Genomic DNA, 15,443 nt, shown 5'->3' on the forward strand with positions numbered 1-15,443 from the left:
CCAAAGCAACAGATCCAAATGAGAAATGAGATTCCAACCAACCCTTAGGAAGAACTTTCTGCTGATGAGAGCTGTTTGACAGTAGAATGGACTCCCTTCGAAGGTGGTGGACGCTCCTTCCTTGGAGGTTTTTAAGCAGAGCTGAGATTCCTGCATTGCAGGGGGCTGGACTAGGTGACCCTTGGGGTATGTCATGATTCTATGATGGCAGAAAGATTTTTCTTGGCTTGCAAACAGTATCCCTGAAGGAATGTCTCCACCTCCATCATCCATCCCTCACACTGAGGTCCAGCTCCGAGGGCCTTCTGGCGGTTCCCTCCCTGCGAGGAGTGAGGTTACAGGGAACCAGGCAGAGGGCCTTCTCGGTGGTGGCGCGCACCCTTCAGATGTCAAGGAAATAAACAACTATCTGACTTTTAGAAATAAATAAAAAAATTGTCCAGTAGCACCTTAGAGACCAACTAAGTTTGTTCTGGGTCTAAGCTTTCGTGTGTATGCACACTTCACCCAGAACAAACTTAGTTGGTCTCTAAGGTGCTACTGGACAATTTTTAAAATTTATTTCGACTGCGTCAGACCAACACGGCTACCTACCTGAATCTAGAATCATGACTTTTAGAAGACATCTGAAGGCAGCCCTGTTTAGGGAAGTTTTTAATGTTTGAAGTTTTATTTTGTTTTTAATGTTCTCTTGAAAGCCACCCAGAGTGGCTGGGGAAACCCAGCCAGATGAGAGCATAAATTATTATTATTATTATTATTATTATTATTATTATTATTATTATTTTCCCCAAGCAGAGCCAGGTGTTCAAGACAGAAGTCGAGGCAAGGCCCTGGAGCAGAAGGAGCCCAAATCACTCTCCCTCTGTATCGATTCCGCTGCCTCCCTTTGGCCAGTGACCCCTGAACCCCGAAATATAGTTGGACGCGGTTCTGCTGAACTGGTGAATGGTCTCCTGGTGCCTTTGCTCTTGGGGGGACGGCAGAGCACATCAGCCTTAGGCAGGGAGGCCAAATCTCACATTCCCGGCCAACAAACCCCTCAGGAAAGAGGAGTGTCTCTAGGGCTTCCCTTTGAGCATCAGTTCCACTCCAAAAGCGGCTTTCAGCGCCAGGGCTCACCCCAAGAAGGAAAGAAAAGGAACGGCCTCTGAGGATGCGCAGAGTGCATTGGTGTCAGTGCTGAGTACACGCAGCCAGGGTGCACACATTGAAAGTTGTGGCTGCATTAAGAAGCGGTGCCTCCCCTTGCAGGATCAAGCCCCTTTGACAAGGGGTGCTGAGCCCAGGAGCGGCTGGCCTGAGCACCAGGCACGCAATCTGCCTGCCTCGACTTCTCCCTCGAACTCGGGACTCTCCTCGGGGGACATAAATGAAACTCCTGTTTGCAAGCCAAGAAAAACCTTGTGCTTTGGACCGGACCAGCTTTTCCGGGCTGGAAAAAAGTGTGATGGCAGTTTGGTAGGGGAAGGTCAGGGCAGCCCCGGAAGCTTCTCCCAAAAAGAGCCATCGTGGTTTGCAAGAGTTTGAAATGGAAATTAAATGCAAACCACACGGGCAGAATTTGCTCGCCGGATTGATTTCACTTCCTCTGATATTTTCATACGACTGGAAAGGAGTCAGGGGAAGAGCTGGCTTGAGTCACGGGTTCGAGATCCGAGTCCCAAGGTTTTTCTTCGTCCCCGGTGGTTTTCTTTGCTCCTTGCTTTGCAGTCAAGCTCAGGCTGGTTTCCTTGACCACAGGAGCAGAGCTGCCTTCTGCTATCAGGCCATCGTGTTTGGCTGCGGTGAGTACAGGATGCTGCAGCAAAAGTGATGACAGGGCGAGGCCTTGCCAGCACAGAACACCTGGGCTGCTCAGATGGGCTTCCAATTTGCTGCCCCAGATGTGCCCACGCGGCTGCTAGAATCGGTGTAACTGGCATTGCTACAGGTGACCCATAATCCCCCGTCCGCATTTGTAAGAACTCAGTCGCCTCCCCTTTGGAACTCCTCGCCTATTGAGATCAAGCATCGTTCGCCTTTTGGCACCTGCTGAAAGCACTCTTGTTTAGACAAGCCCGCCCAGATGTTTAGAAACTCAATGTGTGGTTTAATCTAAAGGTAAAGGTAAAGGGACCCCTGACCATTAGGTCCAGTCGTGGCTGACTCTGGGGTTGCAGCGCTCATCTCGCTTTACTGGCCGAGGGAGCTGGCATACAGCTTCCGGGTCCTGTGGCCAGCATGACTGAGCCGCTTCTGGCAAACCAGAGCAGCGCACGGAAACGGCGTTTACCTGCCCGCCAGAGCGGTACCTATTTATCTACTTGCATTTTGTGCTTTCGAACTGCTAGGTTGGCAGGAGCTGGGACTGAGCAACGGGAGCTCACCCTGTTGTGGGGATTCGAACCGCCGACCTTCTGATCGGCAAGCCCTAGGCTCTGTGGTTTAACCCACAGCACCACCCGCGTCTGTGGTTTAATCTACTTTTAGCCTATTATTTGTTCCACTTTTGAAAAGTTTTAAAATAACTGCTGTTAACTGTTCTTACGGATACTTTTATTATCGTTTTCGGAAGCTGCTCGAGTCCCCGCCACCCCCCGGCTCCACCTTAAAGACAAGAGGTGTATAATTTTCTGGAACAAGTAATAAATTGATTCATCCAGCTCAGTAGTGCCTACTCAGACTGGCAGTGGATTTTCCAAGCAGGGAATTTCCCCCAGCCCTGCCTGGAGATCCCCTGCCGCCAGTGGCGTAGCGTGGGGGGTGCAGGGGGGGCCGGCCGCACCGGGCGCAACATCTGGGGTTAGGGCAAATCCATGGGTTAGGGGGCGCAAATCCACGGGTTAGGGGGCGCAAATTACTTGCCTTGCCCCGGGTGCTGACAACCCACGCTACGCCACTGCCTGCCGCTGGGGATTGCACATGGGGCCCTTCTGCATGCGGGGCAGGTGTCCTCTCCCTGAGCCATGGCCCTTTGCAAAGGGCGGCCCGGATCCTGCTTGCGGGTCTCCCAGAATGGGCATCTGCTTGGGGACTTTGAGAACAGGATGTTGCACAAGAGGGGCCACTGGCAGGATCCAGCCCGGGGCTCTTCTGACGTCCGTAAATGAAATTAAAGGGATTCTTGAATGGCGGCAAGTTCTGAAATCATGTGAGGAAGGAATTTAGCTGCAGAGGAAGCCAGTCTGGAATAATTCAGCACCTCGTGGTCCATTAGGCCAATTTACTGCGCGGAGATCCTGGCCTCTCCACAAGCGCATGACTTGAGCGCAGGAAAGCATTACAATAATCACAAGAACCCTCATGGAACCATGAAATTGTAGAGTCAAAGGGACCCCCAAGGGTCATCCAGCCCAATCCTGGATTTAGTGGGAATCTACTTTCTTGTAACTTGAAGCCATGGGTTCGAGTCCTACCCTCCGCAGCAGGAGAGAACAAGTTTGCTCCAGCCTCCACGCGATATTAGGTGATGGATACCATGTCGCTTGGGACGCAGGTGGCGCTGTGGATTAAACCACAGAGCCTAGGACTTGCCGATCAGAAGGTCGGCGGTTCGGATCCCCGCGACGGGGTGAGCTCCCGTTGCTCGGTCCCTGCTCCTGCCAACCTAGCAGTTCAAAAGCACGTCAAAGTGCAAGTAGATAAATAGGTACTGCTCTGGCAGGAAGGTAAACGGCGTTTCCGTGCGCTGCTCTGGTTCGCCAGAAGCGGATCAGTCATGCTGGCCACATGACCCGGAAGCTGTACAATAAAGCGAGATGAGCGCCACAACCCCAGAGTCGGTCACAACTGGACCTAATGGTCAGGGGTCCCTTTACCTTTACCATGTCGCTTCTCAATAATATTAAAGAGACTCTCCCGGCAGTTGTCATGGCTTCTGAGGAATGAAGGTCAGCCCTATTATCAGATTGGCGGGGGTGGGTGGGGGCACAGCCACGCAAATCCGTTGCAGCAAAACAACAAAGAATATTGCCAGCACCCGAAACCCTTTTATCACGGCTGAAGATGCAGCCCACTTCATCAAGCTGTCCACAAAGGGGGGGGGTGATCAATTGCCCCAAAATGCAAAATGCAGCACTGCCTAACAACAGGATGTGTGTTTTTTAAATTTAAAAAGCATTTCTAAACTTGATTGTTTATTTATTTTCTCCTTAAAATTTACATCCCACTTGTTTTTAAAAAGGCCCAACAACCTCAAAGTGCTTTTCCAAATGAATAAAGCAATAAAATTATCAGCAGAAGGGTTTTTTAAAAAATATAAAAACCCAACTATTTAAAACATTCCAAGGATTAAAATAAGCAAGGCAGAGTCCTAGGATATGGTTACCAGATTTTTTTCAAGGAATCCGGGGACACTTTCTTTTTCTCTTTCCTTTTCCCCCTGAATTCCATGCTTTATTGTTTTAGAAAAGGGTTGCCCAAAGTTCTTGACCTATTTTTTTTTGGGGGGGGGAATCCCCAAAGTTGTGGAGCGCACACCTCAACACAAGGCAGGCGGAGAAGCCCATCTACAAACACACAAATGCAAATAAAAAAAAAAAGGTGGCGGGTTGTGTGTGGAGAGAGATTGAATAGAGGCACTCGCTGGTCTTGGGAAAACACGCATTAAAACACACACACAAGGCATGTTAAGTTGTGGTTGAACATATCAGACGACACAGCGATTCTTCAAACAGCTCTTGTTTATTCACAGGCCAGAACAGAACTGAACTGAAGGGTTCAGCCAGCCTGCTTATATAGAGCTCCAGTACAACGCAACTGTAACCATTTTCTAGAACTATCCAATCACTGAACGTCACTTTTGATCCCTTATTTGCATATGTGGACCTGAACTATCTACAGTATCCCCCTGCTGGCCCAGGGTGAGAACTTCAGTACATAACAAGGCAGCCGAGTGGCTCAGAGCCCGTTGGAGCGCCACAGGCTCTTCTGCTGCGGGGGGCTCAGCGCGAGTTCGGGGTGAGCGTTGATCAAGGAAGTGAGCCAGAACGAAGCTCTCTGGCTTGCGCCTCGGTTTAAATAGCCCCAACACCAGCCAGCGGATTGGCTGGCTGGAACTTAGATGTGGCCGGGACCTCCAGTGCTACTCACTGCCATGGCGCCCACCATGTTGCCCACCGGAAGTCCCCAGGCATAAATCCGGGGACATTCCGGGGACAGATTTTGTCCGGGGACAGATTGGTGAATCTGGGAACTGTCCCCAGAAACCGGGGACGTCTGGTAACCCTATCCTAGGATTCTGTAAGAAGGCTCCTGGGTTTGAGTCCCACGTTGGACAAAAGACTCCTGCCTTGGACTAGATCAGGGGTAGGCAACCTAAGGCCCGGGGCCGGATCCATCCCAATCGCCTTCTCAATCCGGCCCGCGGATGGTCCAGGAATCAGCGTGTTTTTACATGAGTAGAATGTGTCCTTATATTTAAAATGCTTCTCTGGGTTATTTGTGGGGTATAGGAATTCGTTCTCTCTTTCCCCCCAAAAAATATAGTCCGGCCCACACATGGTCTGAGGGACAGTGGACCGGCCCCCTGCTGAAAAAGTCTGCTGATCCCTGGACTAGATGATCCTCACGGTCCCTTCCAGCTCCCCAATCCTAGGATTCACTGGGGAGCTGCCTGCCCATTGACCCCAGTTAAAACCAGCGTCGCTCCGACGTTCCGACCTGGGTTCTCAGACCCTTAAGTCCCTTTGCTGGTTCCCCACATTTGGATGCCAAAGAGCTTTCCTTTGCTTGTCAGCCTGTCTGCTTTTGCCAAAGAGCGGCGGCTGCCTGACCCAAAACCTGCGCTTCCTCTTTGGGGGAGGGGGAGCACAACTGTGGCCGGAGGATGGATGGGGGGTCCTTCCGAGGCCTCCTTGGGCACCAGGAAGCAGGAACCCCCTGCCTTCTCCCTTCCTTTTCCTTTCTCCTTCCTTCCTTCCTTCCTTCCTCCTTCTCCTTCCTTCCTTCCTTCCTTTTCCTTCCATCCTTCTCCTTTTCCTCTTTCTCTCCTTCCTTTTCCTTCCTTCCTTTCCATCTTCATTCCTTCTCCCCCCTCCCTCCCTTCTCCTTCTTTGCTTTTCCTCCCTCCCCATCCTCCTTACTTCTTCCTTCTCCTCCCTTCTTTTTCCTCCCCCCTTTTCTTCCCTTCCCTTCCTCCTTCCATCTCCTGCTTCCTTCCTTCTTTCCTCCCTCCCTTCCTCCTTCCTTTCCCCTTTCCTTTTCCTTTCTCCTTCCTTCCTTTTCCATCCATCCTTCTTCCTTTTCCTCTTTCTCTCCTTCCTTTCCCTTCCTCCCTCCCTCCCTCCCTCCCTCCCTTCCCATCCTCCTTCCTTCTTCCCTTCCTCCCCATCCTCCTTCCTTCTCCTTCTCCTTCCCTCCCTCCTTCGCCGGAGGGAGGAGCCGCCCTCCCAGGCTGTCCTCGCCCCGCGCTCCGCCCTCCTCCTCCTCTTCCTCTTGGGCGCCGCTTGGTGGCTCCGCTGCGCGGTGGCGCAGAGAGCGCGGGGCGGGCGCCGAGCGCAGCCAACGGCGGACCGAGGAAGCCGCCCGCCCGCCCGCCTGCCTGCTCGCCCGCCCGCCGGACGACGACGACGAGGAAGCGGCGGCGGCGGCGGAGGCGAGCCCGGCCCGGCGGCTGCGGCGGCGGCGGCGCCATGGGCGAAGGCGAGCCGCTCAGGTAGGCGCGCCGGGCCGCGCCAGGGGGAGCGCACGGCCGGGGAGGAGGCGAGGCAGGAAGCGGGCCGGGGCGGCGGCTGCTGCTGCTGGTGGCATCGGCGGCCCCTGGGCGCCCCGGGTGCCCGAGCACCCACCCAACTCCCCGGGCAGGGGCCGTGCGCCCTGGTCCGTGCGCCCTCGTCCGTGCGCCAGGCAGGGCCAGCCCCGCCGCCTGGCCCCCGCGGCTCCTGCTCCGGCCCGCGCCCGCTTGGCTGGACAGGCGGCCCCCGAGCATGTGCAGAGCGCTGACGGTCTCTCTCCTCTCTCCCTTGCCTCCGCAGCATGGCCGACTACCTGATCAGCGGCGGCACCGGCTACGTCCCCGAGGACGGCCTGACGGCGCAGCAGCTCTTCGCCATCGCCGACGGACTCACCTACAAGTAAGGGGGGCAAAGGGGGGCGGGCCTCCTCCCCACGTGGCTCCCAGCTGGGTCCCCCGCACGCACCCTGCCTGGGGGCCCCCAGCAGATGACACCCCCAGGAAAAGGGGCCCCGGCTAGGAAGGGCATCTCCATGCCACCTGCCCAAGCACCAAGGGAAGATGGAGAGGGCTGGCATCGCCCCATGGCAAAGAGCCCCTTCCCACAGAATGCCTGGCTTGCCCCCTACATGGCATGGGGGGGTCCTCCTCCTGGCCCCAAGGAGACCCTGCCTCACACCATCCACTACACCCCCCCCCAGCAGTCCACACCAACCTAGTGTCCAACCTGAATCTCCGGATCAGAATCTCGGCCCAGGCCCTGCAAAGAGCAGATGGCGCACGGCAGAAATGTCCTTCTCATTTCCCTCTCTGAAATGTGGCACCGACTTGGGGGACCCCTTAGTTGGCTCTGCTGAACAGTTTGGCCTGTGGCCCTCTGCAATTGCCAACAGGCTCTGCCTTGCTTTTCCTGCACGGGCATCTGTGAAATGGGCTGCTGGTCACTCTCTGCTCTTCCAGGGGACCCCGCTGTTTGTTCTGATTTGGGTGCAGGGAAATTAGGCAGCGTTGGCCGTTCAGTGCATTTTCATTCCAGTCCGTTTGTGGGGAGATTACTCGGTGTTGCGTCAACGCAAGCGTCATCCCTCCCTGCCTTTCCAAAGTTTTTTTTTCTTATCGCTTTCCTTTTCGGGGGAAGCAGGTTTGTTGCGCGAAACCTCCTAGTCAACTCTTAATTGAGGAAGCTGGTGGCAGCCTTGGGAGGAGGAATTTGCTGAGCCTTTGGGGTTGGCAGGGAGGTGGGTAGAGGGCAAAAATATTCCCGAATGGGCCGCCTCCTCTTCCTGGGTCTGGCTGGGTGCATCTTCCTCCTCCATCACGGTGCGGGTTTTGGAGTGAATTTGCATGGAAAGGGTTTCTCCTATCCAAATTTCGGGTTACAATCTCCAGAGCCCGATACTGTCAGACCTGGGCTGTCTGAACCACTGTATTCTCCCAGGCGAACCTGCCGGGCTCCGAGATCTTCCGGGGGGCCCTTCTCTCAGTCCCACCCCACTCACAGTCCCGCTGGGTGGGGACGCAGGAGAGGGCCTTCTCGGTGGTGGCTTCTCCCAGGAAACTTTGGAACTCTCTGCTACGGGAAGCCAGACTGGCTCCCTCCTTTCTGTCCTTCCGCTGGCCGGTGAAGATTTTCCAACAGGCCTTTGGGAACTGACTGCATTTTGTTTGGAAAGAAAAGGGTTTCTGATAGTCCTGTGCTGTTTTTGCCATCTGCGTTTAAAACAGACCTGTGGTTTTAATTCTACATTTCATTGCATTTTAAATCGTTCACCTTTGACGTGCCTTTAGCTTTTTGGGTTGTAACCTGTGCTGTTTAAAGTAGCAGTAGCTGCTTTGAGTCCTGGCCTGGGTGGGGAAAGGCGATCTATTAATAAGGAGAATAGCAGCTTTCAGGTTTGAGTCTGCTTTTTGGGGTTCACTGGTAGGGAAAGATTCCTGTGCCCTTAATATTGTGTACAGCCTGGCTTTTGGGAGCCTCGGTTTTGCTGCAATCCAGCCGCCTCCCAGGCCCTGAACGCTCCATTGCTGCCTGGCGTTTTCTGTCACCCAGATAGCGGAGGCTGCATTTCTGCCAGCGATGGGCTCACAACCAAGAATGGACTTTCCCTTTCCCCTAGGATACTCATTTCGTTTTATTTTAAGAAAAGCAAGTTGTGCCAGTGTTCATGACCGCATCCTGCGGCTGTGGGTTCCAAACAGGCCATTTCTGGTCCAGGGAAGTAATCCTCAAGGGGGGGGGGGGCTTTCAGAGGCCCCCAGCCAGGATGGCTCTGCATCCCGGTTGCTGAAAATCTCAGGCCTGGAGAGATGCTCTGGCGCTGGGATCCTGCTTGCATCTGGTCGGCCACTGTGAGAACAGGATGCTGGACTCAGTGGGCCTCTGGCCTGATCCAGCAGCCTCTCCCTAAGTTCTTGTCCTTATCTGAAGAGCAGTAGCTTCAGCAGATATCTCCCAAATGTTGCGTTTATGGGGAGAAAGTAAACAATGCATACTCTGTAGATTAATAGAATTGAAGAGTCGGGAGAGACCCCGAGGGTCATTGAGTCCTAAACTTGGGTCTTTTCCAGTAGTTGTTGGACTACAGCTCCCAGCATTCCCAGCTAACAGAACCCGGGAATTGTAGTCTAAAAGCACCTGGCGACCCAAGTTCAGGAAACCTGATCTAGCCAATGAAGATCCTTTATGTGGTCCCAGCTATACAGTGGTCCCTTGGTTCTTGAACGGCGTGGTAGTCAAACAACTTGGAACCCGAACGCTGCAAACCCAAAAGTCAGTGTTCCGGTTTGCGAACCTTTTTCGGAAGCCGAGCGTGCTCCGTTTTGAGTGCCACGCTGAGGTCTGTCTGTTTTTGCTCTTTATTTTGCGTTTTTGTTTAAGCTGCTTTTTCATTTTGTTTTTGTGACTCTGTGGAACCCAGTTCAGATTGATTGTGTGACTGCAGTACATTGTTTATTGCTTTCGTTTTAGGGATCAATGGTCTCGTTGTTGTATAGTCGTTTAGTCGTGTCCGCCTCTTCGTGACCCCCTGGACCAGAGCACGCCAGGCACTCCTGTCTTCCACTGCCTCCCACAGTTTGATCAAACTCATGCTGGTAGCTTCGAGAACACTGTCCCACCATCTCCTCCTCTGTCATCCCCTTCTCTTTGTGCCCTCCATCTTTCCCAACATCAGGGTCTTTTCCAGGGAGTCTTCTCTTCTCATGAGGTGGCCAAAGTCTTGGAGCCTCAGCTTCAGGATCTGTCCTTCCAGTGAGCACTCAGGGCTGATTTCCTTAAGAATGGATCCGTTTGATCTTCTTGCAGTCCATGGGACTCTCAAGAGTCTCTTCCAGCGTCTTCTTCGGCAATCCCTCGTAGCCGAGTAAGATTGTCTTCCATAAACACGGTTTTAAAAATGAGTCCGTAAGTGACTGTGGAGGCCAATTCTGGATCCACACATACTTCCACGGTGGGGACATTGGTTTCCGGGCAGGAGTTGATCACAGTGTGGATTTGCCAAGCGTGCCTTCCTCTTAGCACGTTTCTCCCTTATGTCCTGAGTTCGAGTGTCTTCAAAGCCCATGACACCTTTGGTAAAGGCTGTTCTCCAACTGGAGCACTCGCAGGCCAGTTGTCAGTGCTTATACTACATTTTTTTAGATTTGCCTTGAGACAGTCTTTAAATCTCTTTTGTTGACCACCAGCATTACGCTTTCCATTTTTAAGTTCGGAATAGAACTCTGCTCTTCTCCAGCACCAGAATTCAAAAGCATCCATTCTTCGGCGATCAGCCTTCTTGATGGTCCAGCTCTCACCTCCACACATCACTACTGGGAAAACCAGAGCTTTAACTATACAGACCTTTGTCAGCAAGGCAATGTCTCTAGGCAGTTGTCTGTTACCTACAGCCTTGTCATTATCAGCGCCACGCTCTAACCTACAGAACTATCCTAGAACCCTGTTGGTTCTCCTTTTCCTTGAGAACATAAGAAGTGCCCAATAGCTGGATCAGGTCAATAAGGGCCCACATAGTCTAGCATCTAATAATAATAATAATAATAATAATAATAATAATAATAATAATTGTAATAATAATGTTATCCTGCCCATCTGACTGGGTTGCCCCAGCCACTCTGGGCAGTTATCAATATATATAAAAACACAATAAAACATCAGCCATTAAAAACTTCCCAATACAGGGCTGTCTTCAGATGTTTAAGTTGTGTAGTTGTTCATTTCCATGACATCTGATGGGAGGGTGTTCCACAGGGCAGGTGCCACTACTGAGAAGGCCCTCTGCCTGGTTCCCTGTAACTTCACTTCTCGCAGTGAGGGAACCGCCAGAAGACCCTTGGAGCTGGACCTCAGTGTCTGGGCAGAACGATGGGGGTGGAGATGCTCCTTCAGGTCTACAGGGCAGAAGCAGCAGCCAAACCGAACCCCCCCATAGAAAACCCACAAGCAGGCCATGATGGATGGTGTGATTTCTTAGTGAGCCGTTGCATAAAATCCTGCTGCCTCCATGCTTTGCTGTGCATCTTCTCGATCCTGAGGGACCAGAGAGGGAGGGGAGAGCTCAGCCTTCATGACCAGAAGCTTTTGGAATTGTCTGATCCAAGCTGGGACCGAATCTCGTGGTTTAGCTCTGCTCTGTGCACTCCTATAAATTGCATTCTTGCTCTGGCACAGTTGAGAGTTCCCTTCTTACCCCGCCCACCAATATATAAAAGCCCAACAGTTTAAGCTTCTCATATGATGGAAGATGATCCATTAATCAGATTACCACGGTCATCCTCCCCCACCCTGCGTTGCCTCCACATTTTTAATTTTTTAAATATTTTTGTTGAGGCTCGAAAGTATTCTGCTCGCTTTGTGGTCCCCCCCCCCTTCCCTTCTTTTGAATTCGCAGTGAAAAGGCCACACACAGAAAATGCATGTAAGCAAAACTTGCAGCTAATATTCTCCTTGCGCAGGTTGTTAGCCAGGATCAGAGCAGGGGGCGTTCAGCAACCGTCTCCCGATATTGCTACCCTGGTATTCGGAGGTAGACTGCAGCTGACCGTGGAGGCTCCGTTTCGCTTTCATGGCCAGCTGCCGTGGATAGACCTCTTCTCCAACCCTTTGAATTTCATCTTCACCCCCTTTTAAAAACAATCTATGTCCCATGGCCATTGCCGCGCAATGTGGCAAGAAATGCCTTGAGATTGCCTGTGCTCCTTCCGCCGGACGAGGTTCATGGGCCGGAGGTCAAGGAAGAAGCTTCCTGAGTCAAAAGGGAAGGCGAGGCTCTGGGTTTGTGTACTGGACCCTGGTTCCGTTCTCCCCTTATACAGAATCACGGCCGTACTTGTGAGAAATCCTGTCGGACAGCTCAGAACTGCCCGAAAAATATTCAGTTGGAATCTCCTTTCTTGCAACTCGAATCCATTGCTTTGAGTCCTGCCATCCAGAGCGGGAGAAAACAATCTTGCCCCACCTTCCATGTGACAGCCCTTTAGATATTTGAAGATGGCTCTCAAATCTCCTGTTTTGCTGGCTATGCATCCCCAGCTCCTTCGACCGCTCCTCATCAGGCCCTTCATCATCTTGCAGACACTGATCTCTGTTTGATGTATTGATGTATTTATCAGCTCCATCTGGTACGCAGGATGAGACCCTCCCTGCCCGCGGACTGTCTCTCCAGAGTTGTGCATGCTCTAGTTATCTCCTGCTTGGACTACTGCAATGTGCTCTGCATGGGGCTACCTTTGAAGGTGACCCGGAAACTGCAACTAATCCAGAACGCGGCAGCCAGACTGGTGACTGGGAGCAGCCGCCGAGACCATATAACACTGGTCCTGAGAGATCTGCATTGGCTCCCAGTACGTTTCCGAGCACAATTCAAAGTGTTGGTGCTGACCTTTAAAGCCCTAAACGGCCTCGGCCCAGTAGACCTGAAGGAGCATCTCCACCTCCATCGTTCTGCCTGGACACTGAGGTCCAGCACCGAGGGCCTTCTGGTGGTTCCCTCGCTACGAGAAGCCAAGTTACAGGGAACCAGGCAGAGGGCCTTCTCGGTGGTGGCACCCGCCCAGTGGAACGCCCTCCCACCAGGTGTCAAAGAGAAAAAGAACTACCAGACCTTTAGAAGACATCTGAAGGCAGCCATGTTCAGGGAAGCTTTTAATGTTTAATAGGTTATTGTATTTTAGTGTTCTGTTGGAAGCCGCCCAGAGTGGCTGGGGAAACCCAGCCAGATGGGCGGGGTATAAATAAATAAACAAATAAATAAATAAAATTATCTCCTCTCAGTCTCCTCTTTTCCTGGCTATGCATCCCCACCTCCATCAACCGCTCCTCATCAGGCCCTTCATCATCTTGCAGACACTGATCTTTGTTTGATGTATTGCTGCTTGTTCAGCCAGTTTGAAGTGATCCTTCTGGAACTCCTGAATTACCTGGCGCAAGCTTACCTACCTCACTGTTCACCCAAGATAGCTTAAGTACCGTATTTTTTGATCTATAAGACTCACTTTTTTCCTCCTAAAATGTAAGGGGAAATGTGTGTGCGTCTTATGGAGCGAATGCAGGCTGCGCAGCTATCCCAGAAGCCAGAACAGCAAGAGGGATTGCTGCTTTCACTGCGAGGCGATCCCTCTTGCTGTTCTGGCTTCTGAGATTCAGAATATTTTTTCCCTTGTTTTCCTCCTCCAAAAACTAGGTGCGTCTTGTGGTCTGGTGCATCTTATAGAGCAAAAAACACGGTAGTTTAAAAGTGCTGGGCCCTGGAAGACCCCAGCCCTGGCTCCCCTCCGCTGCGAGAATGGGCCGAGTATCTTTGAGTTCCTGGTTTTTCTTTCCTTTTCCTTTTCCCCTCCTCATCCCCTGGGATAATTTAGAGGTTTTTGGAAAACAGGAGGCTCTAATCCCCTGGATGCTTCCTGAGGAGTAAGCGCTGCTTAACTGGACGCAGCTTGCTTCTGAGTAAACACGCTTTGGGTTGTGCTGCAAGGTCATGATCCTGTGCACACTTAGCTGGAAGTACAGCAGGGCTTAATGTCCAAGTAATCGGACTCAGGAGGAGCGGCTACTTGCATACAATGTTTATACCAGATTATCTCCCATCTCTCCATGGTTGCTGATGCTCAGGACACGGTGAAGGGAAGATTTCCTGCTGCAAAAGCCCTGCTGGTTTTTTTGCCCAGGCTTGTTCTTCCGTATGTTCCGTTATTCGGATTTTAACAATGCTGCCTGCAAATTTGCCAGAGAGAGGTGGTGGGCTCGTGGGTCTGTAATTCCCTCCTAATTCCTCCATTGAAAAACGGGCCGCCTTCCAGCCCCTCAAGAGGGAAATTTAGTTTTAGCAACAAGCTGCACCTTTTTATTAGAAGATCAGCATTTTCACATTTCTGTTAGAACTGGACGTCTTCCATCTGGACCCGGCGACTTGTCCTTCGCTTGTCACTTGGCCCTAGACCTTCGTCTCTTGTCATTCCTGCTTGACTTAATTCTTCAGATGCCCCTCTTTAAAAAATAAAAATGAAAAATAACCACCACGACACGCCTCAAAACTGGTTTGGGCACAGATGCCTGTCCAACATCTTCTGCAGTGAAGACCAACGCAAATAGTTCATTCCCCTTTTCTGCCGTCTCCCTCTGCTCCCTTTGGCCCCCCTTGCCACACTTCTGCTTTCTGATGTATTTAAAAATAATGTATTAATGTTCTGGTAACTCCTTCCCCCAATCCTCCCTCTTAATTTGAATTTGTTTTGCCAGAGTTTGTGTTCCTTCGTTCTCTCCTCATTTCGGGGAGGACTTCCATTGTTTCAGTCATTGGTGCCCGAACTTTTTCAGACCATTCCCCATCCGGGTTCTATACAGTGGTACCTCGGGTTACATTCGCTTCAGGTTACAGACTCCGCTAACCCAGAAATAGTACCTCAGGTTAAGAACTTTGCTTCAGGATGAGAACAGAAATCGTGTGGCCCCATTAGCTAAAGTGGTGCTTCAGGTTAAGAACAGTTTCAGGTTAAGAACGGACCTCTGGAACGAATTAAGTACTTAACCCGAGGTACCACTGTAAACTCATTTGTAGTCACTTAGAGAAGGCTCTGAAATATTTGCCCTGAGGCTTGAATTTGTTTTGTATTTGTTTTATTTGACGTTTTAATGTGTTCATAAGCAGCTTTGAGGTTTTTTTCTTTAAAAGATGAAGTGCTTTAGAAATGAATAATAATAATTAATAATAGTAAAAATAGTAAATCTCACTATGGGGGGGAAATGGTGCATAGGTGTTCCATTGTGGTGACCATAACCTTGGTTTAAGTTGCCATTTGGCAATTAGCTTATATATCTGAGTTTCTTTTTCCCCCTTTTCTTTTTTTTGAGTTTTATTTATTCATTAACGTTCTAATGTTACATCGGTAAACATGATCATATTACATCACAAGGCTTATTACAATATAATTTTCAGCATATATACGAAGTTTGTATACCTAAAGAAAAGAAACAAGGACCAAAAACTATTCCAAAATCATATCTGTACCAACAATTTGGACTTCCTGTCTATCCCGTTGTATATTCCTTTTTTACAAATGAATGTACTCTTCTTATTGTATATTTCCATTTTATCTAATACATTCCTATATCGATATGTACCCTTGGTCTTTTTTCTCAACTCGGTCTCTCTCCAACGTCAATCGAATGCTAGCATATAGCTGAGTTTCTCGCACTGGCAGAGAGGTGCTTTGGAGATTCCTGTCCATGGAGAGGTTTCCCAGCTTTCCGGCCCTTTATTTCTGAACAGAACCCTTTTTCCATTTTGCGGGC

The 15,443-nt window shown here is 51.0% G+C and overlaps 1 protein-coding gene across 5 annotated transcripts in view; it reads left to right on the top strand.

Moving 5' to 3' along the window:
- IMPDH1 (inosine monophosphate dehydrogenase 1) overlaps nucleotides 1-15,443 on the top strand; it is a 67,882-nt gene that overhangs the window by 19,558 nt on the left and 32,881 nt on the right. For 2 of the 5 annotated variants that reach the window (XM_083572887.1, XM_083572891.1), the window contains exon 2: nucleotides 6,957-7,055. In XM_083572887.1, the coding sequence (XP_083429013.1) occupies nucleotides 6,957-7,055 (99 nt within the window). Of the gene's footprint in view, nucleotides 1-6,457; nucleotides 6,638-6,956; nucleotides 7,056-15,443 lie in introns of those variants that run through there. The other 3 variants (XM_083572890.1, XM_083572889.1, XM_083572888.1) reach the window with 3 other exon arrangements.

Source organism: Podarcis filfolensis (genome assembly GCF_964270895.1).
Source record: "Podarcis filfolensis genome assembly, chromosome: 10".
NCBI classification, from domain to species: domain Eukaryota; kingdom Metazoa; phylum Chordata; class Lepidosauria; order Squamata; family Lacertidae; genus Podarcis; species Podarcis filfolensis.